The 22393-nt window shown below is 41.6% G+C and overlaps 1 protein-coding gene and 1 long non-coding RNA gene across 2 annotated transcripts in view; one reads left to right on the plus strand and one right to left on the minus strand.

Annotated features, from left to right (window-relative positions):
* LOC134285528 (uncharacterized) overlaps positions 1-22393 on the plus strand; it is a 374077-nt gene that overhangs the window by 93578 nt on the left and 258106 nt on the right. The gene's annotated exons all lie outside the window — the stretch shown is intronic.
* LOC134285526 (sodium-independent sulfate anion transporter-like) lies at positions 1679-21005 on the minus strand. Its single transcript, XM_062846459.1, has 4 exons — positions 20721-21005; positions 3053-3708; positions 2207-2962; positions 1679-2147 (listed from the first exon to the last, which is right to left on the minus strand). Exons 1-4 carry the CDS (start codon positions 20779-20781, stop codon positions 1788-1790), a joined length of 1833 nt encoding a protein of 610 aa, XP_062702443.1. The 5' UTR covers positions 20782-21005; the 3' UTR covers positions 1679-1787.

The raw sequence follows: 22393 nt of genomic DNA on the forward strand, positions 1-22393 counted from the left end.
TACTCGCACTATATTCTTAAAATTTTTGAACTCCACAGAGCACTTCTGGTCTACACGCTCGCCTGATTAAAAGTGGGCGATGGCCGCCCAACAATCATCCTTCGAACCCTTCAGCCCATTCGAAAATCCATGTCCCCATCTTTTTGTAATTTCTATACGCCATGTTACAACGGCCGTTACATATGGCCTTGTCGGACTGCTTAGTGAGTTTGAATGCTGATGATGTTCGAATATTTGAATGTTCGACCACATGGTGCAATTCTGCCGTAATTCTGCAAAGTGACGTAAGCGCCATTCAAAATGTCGATATTTTTTGATATATTATATGTAATATCTGGTGTAAAAATAACACTGTGGTATGCCTGTTGTATTAGAATGCAAGATCTAGTCGTAATCTATCATCTATGGAAAGAAACTTAGAGGATGAGCAAGAGTTTTATGCATAATAACCAAAAAATGGGTCAAAACTCTCAATGTCGCTTACGTCACTTTGCAGAATTTGGGCAGAATTAAAAAAACCTATTTGAATCTTGTAACAACGGTTACAAGATGCAGTACAAGAGGTGGTCCAAGGGTTCGAACTCAGGCTTCGTAGGTCATACCGGTGCCCTGCGGTCGAGATCGACCCTTACAGCGATTAGGGCCTGTCCATAAACTACGTAGACTGTAATGGGGGGAGGGGGGAAGTTCTGGCCAAAGTCTACGGTCCATACAAATTTCAAAAATTTTGTATGAACAAAAGTCTACGAGGGGGTAGGGGGGTTTCTGAGATGGCCGAAAATAAGTCTACGTAGTTTATGGACAGCACCTTAGGCGGTCTACTGGGTTGGATACGAGCCCGCGGTTGGAAAGGGGTCCCCGGCAAGGATCGGGGTAGGTGAGACCCTGCTGTCTGCAACCTTCTGATAGGGCCTGAAGGGTAGTGATACCCTTCCTTTGCAGGAAGGTCAGATCGGGTTGCACGTGGGCATCAGTTTGACCTTGCCCGCCTTCTGAAGACAAAGGGAGTGGCGATAACCACTCGGGAAACTGGCTAAGCGCCAGTATGTTACCGTGATGGACTCTCCAGGGCGAGTCATCGATGTTCGTTGCTGCTAGGCTACGCAGCTAACCTTGAGGGTGCGATGTGCACTAGCCCCTCTCTGAAGCAATACCTTCCTGGTGGTTTCGGAGAGACGAAGGGTTTGGCGACCATAGGAATGTGTTTTAGTGGGTCGAGGAGAGAGTAGTCCTGGCTTTTACTAGTGTTGTAGAAGACGGCCTTAACCCCACACTACCCTAACCTTCCTGTTAGGGTGTCTGTTGAGCAGATTTTTTCCCCTATGGTTTAGAAGGAAAAAAAATACTTGAGATGAGATGTATTGTATACAGAACGTAGATAGAAAGATACAAAGTAGAATGAAGGGGACGAGCCAGGGATTGAATCCAGGATCTTCTTGCCGGTAAGTTTTCCTAAACCAATTCTTGTAAAACCATCTGGAAGTATTGCCAGGGAAATTCGTTGAAGTGTGTCTTGTCCAACGTACACATTTTACGTACCTATACATTTTACGACTACAAGTATAGCATGTAGGTATTGTTGCACTATGCTCTTGGCTCAGTAAGTGAAAGACTTTTACTGACTGACCTCTCTCTCAGATAAAGGTTTTTTTTTTTCGAAGAAAAGTAAATCAATTGATAATAATAGAGTATTTTATTTCATATCGTCGAGATTTGTGCAATGTATTTCCTAAAGTTAATAGCGCTACCGATTCTATAACTTCAATAATATCACAGTTTTTTTCAACTCATACACATCCTTCATTAACATTGGACTCTCTCCATCGCATGATCACGTGTTCTACATTCTCTTCGGATCTGAACAAGGGTAAGAATTGGTCCTTTTTGTACCGATATAGCGAACACTGAACCTCTCGGTTCCACCGCCACAGCAGAACCTGGCGACCCTGTAACCTCAATTCGTCCACCGTACTGGATAGATTCTTCACCACCGTTGAATCAATGTACTTGATCATCTCTCCATCGATCACCACCAAATCGGCTACCTGTTTAGTAGCCATATTTAGAATCTTTTCGCGGAAATACTCCGCTGACGAGAAAGCTAGGTCATTCGTTGGCCGTAGCACCAGCGTGTTTGTGTGGTTGATCTACAAGAAGACTTAATAATGAAACAAATACAAACAGGGTTTGTTAAACTTCCACTTACAATAACAGCTCGATGCTCGATCCTCGGTCTCGATATCAGATACAGCAGGAAGCACAAGTTGACGCTAATTCCAATCAGAATACCGTACTCCAGTCCCATGAATAGGCAAGCGATCACCGTTACCAGAAACGGTATTATGTCAATTCGCTTGATCCTCCACATCTCGGCAACTGCGCGATACTCGATCATGAATATCATTGCAGCGATGATTACCGCTGCCAGTGTTGCTTTCGGTATGAAATAGAAGTATTCCGTTAGCAATCCTAAGGCTGCAAGGACTAGAACTCCCGTAAACATTCCTCCGAATGGAGTCTTAACACCTGAACTGCTGTTGATCGCCGTTCGTGCGAATGAGGCCGTAGTTGGAATGGACGCCGTGAACGATCCGGCGACGTTGCACAATCCCAACGCGATCATTTCCTGCGTGGCATCTACCGGGTTGCCTTTGGAAAATGCCTTTCCTATGGAAACCACTTCCAGGATGGAAATCAACGGGATGGTGATCACAGATGATCCGAGGATTCGTAGCATTTGAGGAAAGTCGTAGAATGCACCGTTGAACGTGGTAGAGAACGGAGGTGGTTCAAGCGGAGGAAATCCTGAAGCAACCTCACCCGTTAACCGGAATGGATATTTGTCGTTGGAAGCGAAAGCGTATGCAAGTGTTCCTCCGCTGATGACTATCAAGGCATTACGAAGTAGGCAGATATACTTTGAGGCAGTTCGCCATCTACCAGAACCACGACCTTTGATGAGCTACATGGAGAAATGAGAAATTAGTAAACACGAATAGATTTTGGTTGGATTTAACAGGAATTTCGGTCAAATTGGACACATCTTACTCACCGTCAGGAAAACCAGAATTGTCAGCGAAATAAATCCCAACAACGCATCCCATAGCCTCGTCTGCCCAGCGTTCTCCACCACGTTCGTCCACGAATCTATGAATCCGCTGGACTTCCCAGGACTGGAGATTCCCATCAGAGACTTCATCTGACTGCTGATGATTGTGAGCGCCGCCGCCGTAATGAAGCCGGTAATGACCGGCATCGATATGAATTGAACCACGAAGCCAAAGTTCAGCAAACCTAAGAGCAGTGTTATGCACCCGGAAAGGAACGAGGCGAGAATCGCCCCGGCCGGTCCCAGCTCTAGGACAATGTGCTGCACCATGAGTGCCATAATGGCCGTGGGAGCAATTGTGATTTCCTTTACACTGCCGAAAAACGCGTACACGAACGATCCCATGAAGTTCGAGTACAAACCGTACTGGGGTTCCAGGTTTGCCACCACGGCGTAAGCTATGCTCTGCGGAATCGAAGTCAACCCGACCGTTATACCTGCGATGGCATCGGAGAGAAACTTCTTCAGATTGTACTGCGGACCCCATACGAGAAATGGAAAACGGCGGAGGGCGTTCTCTCGGGTCCAGATGCCACGCAACTGCCGCTGCAATAGGGGCCGAAGATCTGGGAACTGCTCCCGGTAGTCCAAGTCGGAGTCTGTGGATAGATACGGAAATACGTGAGATTAGTGTAGGAAACGAGCTTCACGAGTTCATAATAACAATACATTTCTTTCAATTTTATTTGATTTGGAGTCCACTTCCTCGAAGATATCCTCATCGTTCATAATCACTTTCTAGGAGAATCCTGTCGTGCTCGGTTCAGCTGACCAGCAGCGCTGTCAGAGCAGTCTGCTCTTTGCTGCTTTGCGTTTGAGAAAGATGTACAGCTCTATTAACGTTTCAAATGTTCTGTTAATATTTAATATCAACATGATAATAATATCTATCCCGGCTGTTGCGCCCAGCTCGTCGCATTAAATATACCTTTCAGAGCGATGTTTCGCGGAGCTTGTGCTCTTTGAATGCCCACGCTTCGTGGTGCAGGGGCGAATATGCAGGAGATATGCAGTAGAGATATCACTCCAGACAATAATGTCGAAAGGATGTGTACGTGGGCGGACAAGTGGGTTTCCGTTACTTCCACGGTTTCCCGAATCGTACTTGAACTACAGAGAAAATGGCGGGCCGACCAACAGCGAGTGAGTTGGCGCCCCTTCCCCATCCGGGAGCTTGGGTCCAACGGGTAGTCTAGAGTACTAGCCAGGACCCAATGGTACAGGGAAGAGAGGACAACTCAAGGCGATAGCTGATGGAACACTTACCAATAGAGATTACTCATGTAACACGCAGAAAAATATTTTATAAACACAATTAAATTCTAGTTCAAATCAACCGATTTTTTAGTTTGTTATAGCGACGAACTGATTTCTAGTTTAAACTGAACTGTTCCATTGTTTGATAATACAAATATTTACATTTGCCGAAATTTTTGACAGTTTATTAGAACAAACAGAGATTTGGTAGTTTCAACATAAAATAACAGATTGTTTTAAACGACTGCACTTTTGCCACTAACAAAGCCGAGAAGTGATTGTGTTGGTGACGGCAGCTCGGAAATCTATTTTTAGACACTCGACAAGCGGATGGAAGCGAGAACGAATAAAAAAGGCAAAAAATCGAAACCGACCAACTTTTTTTTTTTGATGCAGTCTTGAGTTCCTGCGCGTTATCCATCACGGCCAAAACTGCACTTTTGGAAGTTGGAGTGATGGATTGGCTCACTTTCTTCGTTTGTGGCGGGGTTTGTTGGGGTAAGAATTTTGAAGATGTGTGAGTACATCCGGGCCATGTTTATGTTCCCTATTTTGTTGAAACAAATGCAGATTTTAACGTTATATGGAATGATGGGAATTGATTGTTTTGATCGATAAACTCTAAGTAAGAACAAAGAAATATAACTTTGGAATAAGTAAATGCTCAGTTTGAAAATCAACCATGCGTTTTATTATTTTAAATAAGCCTCATTTTTCTGCGTGAAGTTCTCCATTTTTCGAAGTCCTCTCTAACGGGTGCACCGCAACGGTAAGGAAGAGAGAGAATGAGTCGACCCCCACATAATCCGAGGAATCACCTCTTGGGTCAAATACAATGACCACATCCAATAGTAATCAGAAAATTAGCAGTCAGTGGTCACAGGTCACGGTAGTGACGAGATTACCTTCTGCGAAGAAGTGGAGTAGGTCTTTTTTAAAGTGAGCGAAGACAGTAAGAGGCAGCTGTGCACGAACTACGAAGTGCCAGTGTAGGAAGCCCCATTTCCTCCCCGGCTAGCTTGTCGGGATAGGTCATAGACGGAGTGTGGTTGATGAGGGCTATCAATGAGAATAGGGGAAGACGGGGTAAGAAGGCCCGCCGGGGTAAGACGGACCACATGCAGTTTATCATGAAAATGCCATTTTCTATAAACTTTCATCTAGTACTCTGTTCAAGTAAAAAATATTTGTCATTTTGAGCCATTTTGTGCAATGTTTATATTGAGATTTTCAAAACAAATACACAAAACAAAGATTTTGCTCCATGATGATGTATTTGATCTAATTTTGTCCCATATAACCTTAAAAGTTTTGATTCGGAAGAACGTTTTCAAACCAAAAAAGTAACCCGTTCATAACTTACCAGGAATGTTAACAAAACATAAGAGGAACGGGATTGAGATTGAAAACAAAAATCCTTTTAAACTAGTCTCATAAGTAAAATCTGTCCAAGCGGGGTAAAAGCGACCACCTCGAACGGGGTAAGACGGCCACCCCCCAGATCATAGAATAATATGGCTGCACCCAATTTACCGAAAATTGTTTGTTGAAAATATGCCATTTCACATAAATAAACTCATATTTGCGTTGTTTGCGCTGTACGTAACCAGAAACAACATTTTTGTGATGTAAATGGGTGTTTGAGTATCCAAATTTACGATACCCGAATAAAAATAATAAATGGTAACCCCCGGACAATTATGTTTATCAATTTTCCATGTGAGGGACTTAAGGGAGTCATATCTTATTTCAACGTATAGAATTCAAACATTTCTAATCACTATTATTTAAAAAAAATAGTGATGGTTCTTCTTACCCCGCTGGTGGGCCGTCTTACCCCGTTGACAAAAAAAGAAGTGCTTTTTAATCACATTTTCAAATGGCTCAAAATTATAAAAGATTCAACAGCACGAATCGAAAAATAATTTTCTTGCATGCCCACCACTTTGAAAAATGATATGCAGTGTTGAAACTAGTGTAATTCATTGTCAGTGTTATGTTATGATTTTTTTGGCTTAGGGTGGTCGTCTTACCCCGTCTTCCCCTATAGATGGACTCTCTGCAATGGGAGTGGCTGCGCAGCAGCTTGGCTCCTTAATTGACTTTGCGTCCGCGAAGTCTAGTATCAGTAAAGACCTCAAGCAGGCTTTGATGAGACCTTGTAAGTTAACGAAGGAGCCTAAGTAGGACCTGTAATGTTACGCGGAAAGAATAACACCGAACTTCTTCTATTCTCTAACTATTTATCAACACTTGGTTCACTACTTACTTACAGCGTGGTCGATCGGCAAAAGAGACCGACCAAAGGGGACGCATGGTCTTCTATAGTAGACTTAGCAAAAGGCATTGTTTGACCATGAAGAGATTGTATGAGGGAGAGTGTGTGGTGAAAATGGTCAAGGTCATAATCAATTATGTGTGTGTACAATTATTTAGATTTACAAGCTCACTACTACCTAACTATTAGATGGATTCTGTAACTATAATAGGGTTCACAACAGGACCATGATAAATTCAGGAGGACGTCCCCTGAACTCTAACCGACAGGAAAATTGAGAGAAAGTGGAAGTCGAAGGTACAGGAACACAGGAGCGCAGGAACACCAAGCCGAGGAAAAGTAAGAGGGCATGTGTTAAGCGCGAGAAAGTGATGTACTCATTATTGAGACAGAAAAGTCTAAGTACGCGGAATTCTTAAAAGCGATGAGGAGCAACGCCAAGCTCGTGAATCTTGAAGCAGACGTACATACGCAGCATTAGACTTACTCGTACAGGCAAAATGATCGCCGAGCTCAAGCCCGACAAAGAGTGCAAAGGCATCGCTTACAAGTGTTTGGTGGATGAGGTCCTTGACGAGAGTGTTGAGGTGAGGGCTCTCACAGCGGAAGCGACTCTGAAGTTAAAGAACCTAGACGAGGTCACAGACGCAGAACAGCTCGTCATGGCATTGCGGCAACAGTGTGAGCTGCAGGTGGCCACCTCAGTCGTTTGGCTACGAAAAGGCCCGGCAGGAACATAGGTGGCATTGGTACTGCTACTTGTGTCTACTCATAAGACAAAATAAAATTCCCTGAGTTTTCTAGGTTTTTCCAAAGATGTTCAATGTTTATAATTCAAAATTTAATCTAAATTTTATAAAATTTTCATACTTCTCAAAAACTATACAAATATATCATCAGAACTAAAGTAAAAATTGTAAGGAAGAATGCGCAATACTTTTATTATCTAGAAAACTCCACCAAATTGCTGAATTCTTTTAAGATATTTTTTTTAGCAAAACTCTTTTGAATTTAATACAAAAATCATTTTTTCCGAAGTTCTTTTGGATTAATTGCACGTCATTGCTTTGACATTTCCAATTGTAGGTGGAATACAGTTTTGATAAGAACTTGGATATTTGTACTCTGTGCTGGTGGTGTAGTAATGTTGATTCCACCCATGATTTTTTCTTCAAGCCCACCCAGAGTTCCTCCTTTAAATTCATTTCCAGTTTCTCGCAGAGTTTTTCCTTGGAATTGTCAAAGGTTTTTCTTTTCTGACTTTCTCCATTTTTTCTAAGTACATCCAGATGTTTTTCACAGGGGGGTTCTGCTAAAATATGTACCCGTCGGACTTTCTTGCAGAGTTTCTCGCTGGATTCCTCCTGGGTTTTAGAGTTAATTCTTAAATTTCTTTTATATATCCTCCTGGGATTAGTCCCGAAACTTTTTTCCGAGATGTTCCAGTTTCTCTCAGGATTTCCTTCGATTTCTTCTCTAGATTTCTTCAATAAGTCTTTGCTGAGTTATTCACAAAATTTGATCGGGATACTTTCAGATATTTCTCCGGCAATATCTTACAAGAAATCTCGTAAGTTATCCCAGAAGACATTCCGAAAAAAAAAACTCTTTGAAAAAACTCTGAGAGACATCCCATTATCAATACCGGAAGGAATCTTCTAAGAGAAGTCCCGGGAGAAACTTCGAGAAAAATCTTAGGTGAAACTGAAACTGAATAAATCCCTCGAGAACCTTTGGGGAATATACCAGCAGTAGCTTCTGTAGAAATCCAAGGAGAAACTCTTGAAAAAAAGCTATCGCAAATTTCTTGAAGAAATAATAGGGAAAACTTCGGAAGAATTCCCGGAAGGAATTCCGGGATTAGTTAAAAACTCCTAAAACTCTTGGAAGAGCTTCAGTAGAAATCCCTTGACAAAATCTGCGGTATATCCTGAGAGAAACTCTTGTGAAGATCTCGGGATAAATCCTGCTAGAAACCCACAGAAACTCTGGGAGCAATAGTGAGAAAATCTATAGAGAAACTCTGTATGATCCCCGAGAGCCCTGAGTATTCCATGTTGTTCCCTGTTGAATAAAATTCCATAAGGATTCCACGTTTTCCATGTTTTTCCATGTAAGACATCCAGTAAAGTAGGGAAATTTAAAATGGGCTTATTTGGTCGTTATGACAACTGACCATATATGACCCAGCGGAGGTTTGCTTCAGGTGTCAGGAACCAGGCCACAAGTGATGGGTCCGCAGAGGCCCTCTGATAGGAGCCAGTTTTGTAGGCGATGTGGAGCCGAATGCCACAAGAGCAGAGAAGCGAATCGTCGAACAAAAGAGGCACAAAACAAACAACAAAGAAGGTGTGGCGATTACTCTTTATCCCAATTGGTAACAGATAATGACATGATCTCGAAGTTTTTTGTTGCAGACAAAACGGAAGCCACAGAGAACAGACATCCAGGCTACAACAAATTTCATTCGGAAAGCTGTGTAAGGATTTGAATCTTTACTTGAGTAAGGTTTCAAACCAATACACGATGACAACACTAACGCCACCAAACACCATATTGCCACAGTCAGTGGTGAATTGAAACATTTCAATTGGTGAATTAAATTAGTATGGGAAATTAACCGATTGCAGCGCCACGCTATTGCCACTTGTGTTGCCGATTTCAAATAGCCGTTAAATTCCTTACACAGCTTCGGAACTGGACTTGGATGTCTGTTCTCTGTGCGGAAGCTGAGTTTGTTTCAACTCGTGAATAATCAATTATTACTAACCACAAAGCAAAACTGTTTAATGATATTACTCCTTTCAAATCTCCTGGGGCTGATGGGATTTATCCTATTTTGCTTCAAAAGGGATTTGATCATTTCAAACATGTTTTGAAACAACTATTGCATCTTGCTTTGCTCTTTAGATTACCGTGCAAATGTTCAATCGTCTAAAATATTTGTTCACACGTCAAACACCAAAGAAAGTAGCAAGTAAACAAACCGATTATTCCATGCACCACCCAAAAAGTGTAACCGTCGCTTAAAATTTCTAGCAGCGAAACGAACCAATGTATGCAGAAACCGGTGGGAACATATTGTGGTGTGACAAAAAATTTCTGCAGGGGGTCGAATACGGTGCAAAAAAAGCAATACTTGTTTGCAGTTTTGCTACAGGGTATATTCCCAAATCCTGGCGGTATATTACTGTAAAGTATATTCCGAAAGTGGGTCGTGCGTCGTATGCAGAAACAAAGAGCTTCAGTTTGACCTCTTTTCTTCTGAAATGCTTAGAGCGCATTGTCGATCATCACATCCGTGATGTTCCTCTGGCCAATGTGCCTCTTCATGTGAACCAATATGCTTACCAATCTGAAAAGTCCACTGTGATTCTTTTACACAAAGTTGTTTACAATATCGAGAAGGCATTCGCTCTAAAGCAATCCTGCTTGGGTGTTTTTTTTAGATATCGAGGGTGCCTTTGACAACGGGCTCTTCGATGCCATATTGGAAGCCGCACGCTGTAGCGGTCAGGAGAATTTGTATATATTTTTGTAAAATAAGTCTGTAAATATTTGAAATAAGATAGATTGTAAGGAAATGCGATCTATCTCTGATTATTTGAATTTGTACATACCCCTTAGCTTAGGCAAATGAAAAGGCATCCATTAACAAACGCTTTCCGAGGTCGAGGCCATTTGTTTTCTGGATAAGGTGGGAAAGGGAAAGCAGCACGACTATCGGTCAAGTTATCCGCATAGCGGTGTAGTCACGATGTAACACGAAGGGTTTCGGGAAATGACGTACTTCCGGGTACGTCCGAGATCATTCACTTTCCCTTATCTGAGGCTTCAAAGACTCGATCATTTCGTCTGTGATCGTCCAAAGAATTGGAAGTGTCCGCGTTTGTGCTTAGTTTTCGTATGCCAGAAGTAGGTTTGTTTAAAGTGATGTTCGATATAGCTAAATAATTAAATAATTGTTCGTTCTACAGTAGGCTATAAGGAGTGCGTAGAGAATTGTGTGCGATTGATAGTTGATTAGTTAACTAAATACCGAGGTAAGAATCTGTGCTCTGAATGTGCTCTTGTGCCAGTGCTTATGTTTCGTATCCCGCCAGTTTCTCTTCAATCCGCAGTTCGCCGCGCCCAAGCGCGACCGCTTCCTCCCCAACGGACGAGAAGTACCCGGCAACCGCCATACAGCCGGAAGCGGACGGATCCGCCACCATATCGGTCCGAGAAGGCCCGGGGACCTTCAAGTGGACGAGGTCCACAAGCTGGTTCGTCAACAAACCAGCCGGGCAGCATCAATTGCCAGAAACCGCCATTGCATAGGGCACGCCAATTGCCATTGCGATCACGCGGTGACGAGCCGATCAACGACCAACGACCGCCATCAATCAGCCAAGCCGCCGGAGAGTCAACGACCCGGCCTGCAGGTCATCGACTGCGAACGTTCGTAAGCAGAACAGATCGGTGAGTCAACCTTTCCTTTTTTTTCGAGAAGTGCGGCGTCCGCTGAGGGCGCCGCGGAGGACCTTTTTTGCCAGTCAAAAGACTGAGTATGAAGTGCTGAAAAGCCAAAACAACACCTCTTTTCGGAGATCGGATTCCTTCCGACAGCGTCTTGGGGGACCAACGTCTTGGCCCCGTGAAAATGCGTGCGTGAGCCCGTCTTTGCCACCACTGCAGGAAAGCTTTGTCACCAGGAGCGCAGACGAATACGATGCCGAGCTTCCAATAAAAGTGACGTCACAAACATAGAGCACTGAGCACAGATAGGAGATAGGGAGTGGCTAAAGGAACGCACACATGCTAGGAGGTAGAAGAGAGTAGAACGAACACCACACCTATGATGATTCTGAATTCGATCAAATATACCCTGTATTGAATATGTATCCTAGGTAATAAGTCAATATACACGTGTAAGCCAATATATTCGTATCCGTCCCATTAGTACCGTGAATAAATGTTATTATGAGTTTTCCTTCCTAGCAATTTGATTGTTTAAATGTGTTGAACATCACTGCGCGTTTCTCTGTAGTTTCGTGTCCCGTCCTCCATGTCGAGTTTGATTGGGTTATTGTATGAGTGTCTTCCAGCTCAGTGAGGGATCTGGTGGCGAGAGGAGAGTTCGCCAATGATGAGAACTTCTCTTTAGTGAGATCGTAGGGGTTCAGGTGAGATCTCTCACCGTCGTCTCTGAGTGTCGTCGTGATTGTGCTGTTATGTTGTGATAATAGGGATTTCCCGTTTGGCCGTTTTAGATCGTAGCCAGCTGGATCGATCCATAAATCCTTTCCAGGAAATTAAATGGACTCGCCCTTAGGGAGTCTCATCCGGGCAATTTAAAATTGGGCTCGTGGTCTCCTTTCGAGGAGTGGCGCATAAGCCACGTGTTTTATGCTGGATCGCCCAGCAGCGGCTACAAATTGGCGCCCAACGTGGGGCGCCAATTTGTAGCCAGCCCGGGCGATCCGTCTCAAAACACGTGGCTTAAGCGCCACTCCACAAGGGAGACCACATGCCCAATTTCAATTTGCCCGGATGAGACTCTCCTGAGGGCGAGTCCATTTAATATTCTCGAAAGGAATTTTACGGATCGTTCCAGCTGGCTTACGAACCAAACGACCGAACGGGTTCACCCTATTATCGCATCATGATCATTAATCGCGAAGGCACTCAGAGAATCCGGTGAGAGAATCACGCATGCTCAAAGTGAGACAACATTCGCGGTTGCTCACCAATTCTCATCACTGGCTGACAAGACACTCGCCGCGATACGCAACAGCAAAGAGGAAACGGACTGAGAACCCCATCAATCAAACTCCGTGGGAGGACGGGAACGACAACGAAACGCGTAGTGACGTGCAATACATGGCAATTAATCAAACACTAGGGATATTACGGTAACACTTCATACTAACATTTATTGGAGTTAGACGCTACATTACGGTTTACGAATACAAACTATATTTCGCTAGTGATATCACATTCTTACATGCTAGTATTTATTTGGGTCTTCGTGTATGGGTGTTCGTTCTCTCTAGCTACTCTCTATCGTGTGTGCGATTTCTCTCCCTAGATTCTATCTATCTACAACGTGCTCATGTGCTCATGTGTTCTGTGTGACGTCACGACCTTTGGCGGCGCATCTGCGGGCTAGTCTGCGCTCCTGGTGTGACAACCGGATCTGGGCGGCGGCAATTCGTCACGCACGCACGACGATCTCCGAACTTCGCTACGAGGCCTTAGCGGCACATCGTCTTCAGTCTTGTGACTGGCAAAAAACACTCCGAGGCGCCCTCAACGGACGCCCCACTCCACACAAAAAAAGTTTTGGTTGGACTCACCGACTTCGTTGGCTTACGTCCGCTGTCGTTGACCTGTGGCCCAGGTCAGTGCCCCGTCCGAGACGGGCGTGTTGAACGGCGATCACCAATGGCCGTTATTGGTGAATGGCGAATCGCGTGTTTCGCGACCAACGCACTTGCAATGGCGGTGGCGGTCAAATTGGTGGATGGCCTCTGACTCGCGAATCGTTGAGGTCCCCTGAGCCCCACTCGGTCGATTTGGTGACGGATCGACCGACTTCCGGCAGGTTGACGGTTGGCCGGGAAGGTTTTCGTTCGTCGAGGGGAAGTCCGCGCGCTTGGGTGCGGGTAGAATCGCTGCGAAGTAAATAGCCTTACGGCTAAAACGAACACTGAGCACAGGCACAAAATGACACAAACGAGCACAATTACCTTTTTCTGTTTGCTTCTAAACTAATTCGCACACAATTTCTACACGACGCACACTTTCCAAACCCTAGAGAACGAACGAAATATTTAATCAACTAACATGTACTAAACGTCACTAGAAAATCCATACTTTGCTATGGCAACGAACAAGTTACAAACGCGCACACTTCTTATTGGCTGGGTAGTCACGAACGAAATGATCGAGTCTGTGATCCTCAGATTAAGACAAGTGAAATTCTCGGACGAACCGGAAATTCGTCATTTCCCGAAAACTCATCGTACACTTTCGTGATCGCAAGTCACGAAGGATAACTCGATACGATGGTCGTGCTGCTGTCCCTTTCCAACCTTTCGAAGACAAAAGTGAGCCCGCCTCAGGAGAGATTCAGCAAAATGTTCGCAACCTTCGATTGCCTACGCTAAGGGAATTCTATTCATTTAAACTTATTCACGCTCAACATTGATTGAGTTTTCATAGTCTGATTATCGACAGACAGTTATATAATATTTACAACATTTCCATTAGAATATACACAAAAAATTATATACAAATTTCCTGACTGCTACAACGCATGGTATATCTCCAATGATTTCCAATTGGATTCACCAAATGCTCAAAAACCGTCATCTCTTCTCGACATTGCGTCAAGCGGCGATTAGGAAATTGACTGTTTGTGGATGCCCCCAAGGCGGAGTCTTATCACCACTTTTGTGGAATCTCGTAGCAGATACGCTATTGAGGCAACTCAATAATAGCGGTTTTCCTACTTATAGTTTTGCCGACGACTACCTAACATTGTTAGTCGGTATGTGCATCAGCACCCTTGTCGACCTGATGCAAAACGCTCTTCAGGTAGTTGAGGGTTGGTGTCGCCAATATGGCCTTTCGGTTAATCCGAGTAAAACGTCTATTGTTCTTTTCACGGAAAAGCGAAACCGTAATGGTGTTCGACCTTTACGTCTCTTTGATTCTGAAATCAATGTGACTGAACAGGTAAAGTACGTTGGAGTCATTCTTGATTCCAAGCTTTCCTGGACACCTCATGTTTAGTTCAGAATCAAGAAAGCGTGTATGGCCTTCGGGCAATGCCGGCGAACCTTTGGTACAACTTGGGGTCTTAAACCCAAGTATATCAAATGAATTTGCACAACTGTTGTTCGTCCAATATTGGCTTATGGATATCTTGTGTGGTGGCAAAAGGGTGAAGTGAGAACGGTCCAATCACAATTAGGCCATCTCCAAAGGATGTGCTTAATGGCGATGTCGGGAGAGTTCTCTTCAACTCCCACGGTAGCGCTCGAAGTTCTCTTTGATGTTGCCCCATTACACATTCATCTCAAATGAAATGAAATGAGATGATTTTTTTTTCTTTATTATAGAGTTAAAAAAGACTAAGAAAAAAAAAATCATCTCAAACAAGAAGCACTTTCTTGCACTTACCGTCTATGGGTACTCGGTTTACTAGAGGAAACTCCTGTGAACCGCACATCAACACACACCTCGTTGTTTCCACTTTTGGTGAATTGGTACAAAGTTGTCCTTGCTCCAAGTGATCTTACAATTGCTTGTAATTTTCCATACAGGACATTTTCCACGAAATTCCCTCCCCGGGAAGAGTGGCCATCTGGTTATCTGGAAAGAAGTATTTCAGACGGCATCGTATGTTACACTGATGGCTCTCTTCTCGAAAGTCGAGCAGGTGCTGGTGCACGTGTTGACCCGAGTGGTCAAGGCGAATTTGTCATCCGACTAAAAAGACGACTAAAACCTTCCCTGTTAAAACTACAACTCATCATTTTATTCAAATTTTAAACCTTATATGTAATTACAATTTTTTGGTTATTTTTTCTCCCCCCACTTAACTTAACTTAAGCGCCTAGCGTCACATTCTCCGCTCTCGCTCTCTTTACTAAAGTACCAACATTCTAGTACTTCGAAAAGCGCGAGAGAGAAAGCTCGCGTCTCTTACTTAGTATCTAATTGGAAGCGGCTAGAATGCTTCCTTATATGAGTCACATGTTTTATTATGTTATACTCCGGTAGTTATGCATTCTTTTTGGCTTACCGTATGCCAACTAGAACAGGTAGAGACCTGCTGAAGCAAACTAGGTCACCCGCTGACCAACTACCGCGTATGATTTGTTTATTTCGCTTTCGCGCATGTCACATATGATGATGCAATAATTTAAATGTACCGTATGTAGGTAGCTACCATCCTAGCTTGAGTCTTGCTCATGATGATGCAAATGATCAGTTAATGAAAGCAAATAACTAATGAATAATGAATGATTAATTAATCAATTAGGCTATGGTTGGTTCAATATCCCCTTCGTTAATTAGCTGTTTGATATCTTTAATTGAAGATACAAACGGTTAGCGTTGGTTATTATTATTCATGAATTTATAAAATGATATTGGTTATAAAATGAAATGAAATATGTATATCTTTGGAGACAATTCTTCTTAACAAAGTTGGTAGTATTTTATCCTCGACGCAATTTTCCTGATTAATTTATCGTAACCAATGTACTCCATTCATGTTGTATGATACGCTTGAGAGCATGTTGTCCTTCGCCTTCGCCTCATTGGTCATCCTCTCGTTCCTCAAGTTTCCATCACAGTTCTGCTTATCACGTTCACGTACTTAAACTTGTCCAGTCAGATAGAATATCTTACGTTGGGTGATAGGTATGGACTTCCTTCGTCGCGATATCAATGCTGCAATCGTTCCTCAGTTGGGTAAGATGTACTTCCGCTCTACTCGAAAAATGAGTTTTACTGTTACTCCGTTCCTGCTGATCCATCGCGACTTTCCAGGTGTTGCCTTCTTCTGAGTATTTCCCGCTCATCTCTCGTTCACTTTTTCACTTAACAAGTTTCACCATATCAGTTAACGGCGTACTTGCACTATTTTCTTCGCGCTTCGCCTAATAGTTTTCTGCGCAACACTTACACGATTTCTTCTGTAGTAACCAGCTGGGTCTTAGATACTTCAATAGGTTTTTATTCTTTTTCACTTTCCAATCACAAACGGCGTGCCTGCACTTGTTTAGCGCTTTTCCGCTGTCACCACTTGCACCGCGTTGACCAGAGTGGTCAAGGGTTTTCACTGCTTCTACACGGAATTTGTCATCGAAGGTAAAAGCCAACTCGCTTTTCTTCTGTTATAACTAACTCCGACCGACGGACATCTTTATTCAAAAATGTATCTTATATATAATTACAATTTTTTGGTTATTTTTTCTCCCCCCACTTAACTTAACTTAAGCGCCTAGCGTCACATTCTCCGCTCTCGCTCTCTTTACTAAAGTACCAACATTCTAGTACTTCGAAAAGCGCGAGAGAGAAAGCTCGCGTCTCTTACTTAGTATCTAATTGGAAGCGGCTAGAATGCTTCCTTATATGAGTCACATGTTTTATTATGTTATACTCCGGTAGTTATGCATTCTTTTTGGCTTACCGTATGCCAACTAGAACAGGTAGAGACCTGCTGAAGCAAACTAGGTCACCCGCTGACCAACTACCGCGTATGATTTGTTTATTTCGCTTTCGCGCATGTCACATATGATGATGCAATAATTTAAATGTACCGTATGTAGGTAGCTACCATCCTAGCTTGAGTCTTGCTCATGATGATGCAAATGATCAGTTAATGAAAGCAAATAACTAATGAATAATGAATGATTAATTAATCAATTAGGCTATGGTTGGTTCACTGGTGTTTATTCTCGTGAGCTAAGGCTGCATCAGTCTTATTCACCTGGTAGACACTGCACCATTTTTCAGGCCGAAATTTTTGCTCTTATGTGCAGAGTGTAATCAGCACTTCAGCAGCACGTAATGGGCAAAGTAAAATACTTCTGTTCAGATAGCCAGGTTGCTATTAAAGCATTTGCTTCGGCCAACTCCAGGTCGAAGATAGTTATCGCTTGTCGAACTCAAATCGAGGAGCTGAATTCAGCAAACGTTGTTCGCCTTGTATGGGTACCTGGCCATTCTTCCATCGCTGGAAATGAATTGGCTGATGAGTTAGATCGCACTGGAGCACCACATGACTTCATTGGCCCTGAGCCAGCTATTCCGGTATCCAAGTGTTGGGTAAAGCTTCAGATTGGCACCAGAGTTGCCACTCAACACAAACAATACTGGAATAGTTTGGAGTCATGTCGTCAAACCAAATTGTATTGTACTGAGCCATCTCCAAGGGTGGCGAAGTATCTTACAAATCTGTCAAAGCAGAATTGCAGCATTCTGGCCAAAGCATTGACTGGCCACTGCCGACTCAGTTATCACATGGCGAATATTCAGCAAGCTGATTCATTTACCTGTGATAGCTGTGAATCCGATTATGGAACTTCGTATCATTTAATATTTAACTGTCCAGTTTTTGCGCAATTGCGTTTCCGAGTACTCCGAAAACACTTATTAAGTAAGTGAAACTGACTTCAGAAATCTGAATCTTCAGGACGTTCTGTTGTTCTTGACCCGCTGTGGTAAAGAGCTATAGGCTCTCTTTACGCTTTATGCGTTATCACAGTGCCCTTCTCAGGGCGCTGCACAGTGGGAAAAATCGACCCAAAAAACGGATCTTTTAACGCCGCTGGTTTCGGTACGTGAAGTTGACCATTTCTGACGTAAAAAATTACGAGAAATCGATTGGTGCTAATTTCATCCACCGCACGGCACGGAAAATGGTCCATTTTGCCCCATTTTGCCCTTTTTTCATACAAAAAGAGAATCAAAATGTACTTTCAAACAACTTACACGACTGTAGATCATTGAAAATAGCTGCAGGTGTAATTAGAGGTTATTAGAAATCATAAACATATATGAAAGATATTTTTAAATGCTTATATTGCCCCATATGCCCCAACTACTGCTAAAATTGTGAATTTTACATGATTATGAATGGATTTTTAATGTTACTGATTTAAATTTCTTTTTTTGCATAAATAAAAAGCGCTAGATCTGTTATCACCAGAATCATCTTCAGTAGTTGTCCAATTTGCCCCATTTTTCCCTATTTTCATAGAAAAATGAGATTTAAAATGTATTTATAAGAAACAGATACTGTAATGGAACGTTGAAATTAGATTTAGTTGCAATTGGAAGCTAGCAGCTATCACGCGCATAAAAAAAGATATTTTCCCTATTTTGCCCTACATGCCCCTAAAACTGCAGGATGATAACATTTTTTTTCTATTGTTTTGTAATGTCACTGGTTGCAATACATGAAGTCCTAGATCATTTTTTATATATACAAATACGGTTTATCGATATGATTTAGAATCAATCACGGGAGGGTACTAATAGCTGTCCATTTTACCCCAATTTGCCCTGATTTGTTGTCGCCTCATGAATGAATTGATTTCCCCCATTTGCTCCCATTGCCCATTGCCCCTATTTGTCCGCATTGATGGACTTTTGTTACTGAAACCAATGTAATCGAAAGGACAGTTAAAACATATGACTTTGGTGGGGAATACAGGGTATAATAAGCATTAACCCTAATCTTAATTTGTGGCAAATATGCACACAACTGATTAAATGAGGCATCCTCAATATATATAATTTGGTGCTTTGAGACGCCCTATTTAATCAGTTTAGCGCACATTTGACATATTTTGTAAAATGCTTATTATGCCCTTAATTCCCTATCAAAAGCTGAAATTATAAAAAAGTCATATATATGTCTTTTTGATAACATTGGTTTCAGTACCAATACTAATAAAAGAAATTAATTTATTCATTACTTGACAAAAAAATCGGGGCAAATTGATTTATTCATTACATGACAAAAATCAGGGAAAATTGGGGTTAAATAGACAGCTGATTATATGAATCCGGGAATGATTGTAGTATTATTCGATAAACCGCATTTGTATATATCAAAAAAGATCCAGGGCTTCATGTTTTGTATCCAGCGACATTACAAAACCATACAAAATATGTTATTATCCAGCAGTTTTAGGGGCATGTAGGGTAAAATAGGAAAAATATCTTTCATATATGGGCATGATAACTTTTAGCTTCCAATTGCACCTAAAACTTATTTCAACGCTCCATAGCAGTATTTGTTTTTCATAAATACATTTAAAATCTCATTTTTTTATGAAAATAGGGCAAAATGGGGCAAATGGGACAACTCTCGAAAATGATTCTGATGAAAAAGGATCTAGCGCTTTTTGTTTATGCCAAACAAATCAACTTCATGTCAGTAACATTAAAAATCCATTTATAATTAGGAAAAATTGTTAATATCCGACAGTTGTTGGGGCATATGGGGCAAAATAAGCATTTAAAAGGATCTTCCATGTATTCTTTTGATTCCTATTAACTTCCAATTACACCTGCAGCTATTTTCAATGATCTACAGTCGTGTAAGTTGTTTGAAAGTACATTTTGATTCTGTTTTTGTATGAAAAAAGGGCAAAATGGGGCAAAATGGACCACTTCCCGTGCCGTGCGGTGAATGAAATTAGCACCAATCGATTTCTCGTAATTTTTTACGTCAGAAACGGTCAACTTCACGTACCGAAACCAGCGGCGTTAAAAGATCCGTTTTTTGGGTCGATTTTTCCCACTGTGCGCTGTTTGAACCCATTGTGGTACGCTTATGCGTTAGTACAGTGTCCTTTTCAGGACGCTATGTGAACCCATTGTGGTACGCTTTTGCGTGTATGACGACCCTAGTCCCTTACCTGTCCTTTCCCCTGTCCTATTCTTTTTCCTTACCTTCTCCGTCAGGTAAATGATGAATAGGCTCGTGTTCATGGCAATGGCACAAACTTCCCAAATGGAGGAGAACGTGCCTCTAGAGCCGACCTACTGATACCTGATACCTGATACGGTATGTGGAGGGAGGGGGCCTACCTCAGTGTGATTAATACGAAATGTTTAAATTTTTCATACTAAATCTGTTAAGTAGAGGACAAAAAACTCTAAAATAGTATAATTTTACCTTTCGTTATACTTGAACGAGCCCTTCAGAGTTTGAACTTCTCAAATTGAATTAGTCTTTTATCTTTCGTCAGTGACTGTTACGCCAAGCCATACCAAAAGCCGCACTTAGTATTTCTGTGTTCCCCACAAGTGGAATGTTTTGAAACACAACGCATCACAAACTCAAACGTATATGCAAGAAACGTGAATGCAAACGATGCAGTGTAAACCCCCTGAATTTAAATATAAACATCCATACGGAAAGTTTGCAACCACAATAATGGCGTTCCAGTTAATTTGAATCGTTCAGAATTCCACTGGAAATTGGATTTGAATCATGATTATAGAGGAATTTGATTATCTCACTACCTGCAAACAATTACAACATAAGCAAAGCATACATACCGTCTGGAATCTGATGGCTCGGATATAGCTCACGGTCGGTTATAACGACCTCCTTAGCCATGCTTAGCTTGTTGCGAATGATAAGTACAGCGTGGCTTCTACCCAGTTTGACACCTGTTCAGCGAAAGACCGGATCACGGATCACTGGATTAGTGGAAACTTGCACTAGGTATCTATTGTCGGATTGATACTGCAAAACAAAACTTGTGGCGAATGACGAGCCTCAAGTGTCAACCTCGTGTGAAAGCTCGAACCGAACTGCGCCGTCTCCACCAAATCTTGCAACTGTTTAGGCGGGGGATGCGATGGGTGGTTGATCGAGACAGCTGTTGGTACGTAGTCGCTACGTACAGCAGGCATCCCTGATAAAAAATATCATAAAAATACGATAAATTTTATTGTTACAACACCATTTTTTCGAAAAATATTCACCATTAAACGTATTGTAATTTACACGGTACACTCACCATCACCCCTATTGTTCTATACCATTCGGCGAATGGTAAATGGCACTTTTACAATAAAAAATGGTGGTCGTTATGTATCTTAACCATAAAATTTTGAGAAAATTTTCATACACTTTTTCGCGAAAAACAATAGAATGTATTGTGTTTTAATGAGACATTTTTAGAGCAATTTTCAAAAGAAAACAATATATCTTAATGATTTTTTATTGTTTTTACAATACAAATACAATTAATTGAATGGCGTCAAATGAATCGTTGTTACAATAAAAATACAATAATATTTGTTGTTATTTGTAAGCAGTTTTCGCTTTTGAAAATCCATAGAATTTAAATTTCCCGCTAACATTTATATCCAGCATTTGCGAGCACTAACGGCCGCCAGAATGATATGCACATTTTATGATAAGTGTCAAACACTCTGATGTCTGTCTGGTATGTGTTGCTTGGCAGCTGTTGATAAGATCTATCATCAATCTTTTCAAATAACTGCCAAATATCACAAGTCAGACCTCAGGTCGTATGATCCATACCATAAATCGTTCACAATTCATCTGGCCATTAGTATCTGTAAATGCTGAAGAAAAATGTTACCAAGAAATATGAATTCTTTGGTTTTTCAAAGGCGAAATCTGTTTACATAACAACAAATATTATTGCATGTTTATTTTAACATCGGTTCAATTGACCCCATTACACAAATTGTATTTGTATTGTTATCAATGGTAGTTTACTGTTTACTAGATTCCTTTAATTTATTGGAAAACATTAGTAAAATCATTGTTCATCTTTTTCTCGTCTTAACGTCCTCACTTGGCTAAAACCTGCTTTTCAGCTAGTTTTTTATAAGTACTTCTTCAGTTATTCATTGAGAGCTTCCTCTGCCAACACGGCTTGACGTCTGTCAGTCGTTGAAGTTTCAGCGAATAACATTCGATAACCGAAACATCTACTGTATTCAAATTTAAAACGAAAACGCGAAAACTTAAAAAAAATATGTCAAGTGATTTTGTATTTGATTATACAAACCTGATCCAAGCAACAATAATATTTATTGTTATTTATTTGTTACTAATTGTTTTTAAGTGTAATTGAGAAATAAACTCTATTTTAATAAAAGGTCCATGAGAACTTTGCAGGCAACTTTGCAAATATATAAAAACCAATTAAATTAATGTTTACTGATAATAACTTTAAATGATTATAGAA

Source organism: Aedes albopictus, chromosome 1 (genome assembly GCF_035046485.1).
Source record: "Aedes albopictus strain Foshan chromosome 1, AalbF5, whole genome shotgun sequence".
Lineage (NCBI taxonomy): Eukaryota > Metazoa > Arthropoda > Insecta > Diptera > Culicidae > Aedes > Aedes albopictus.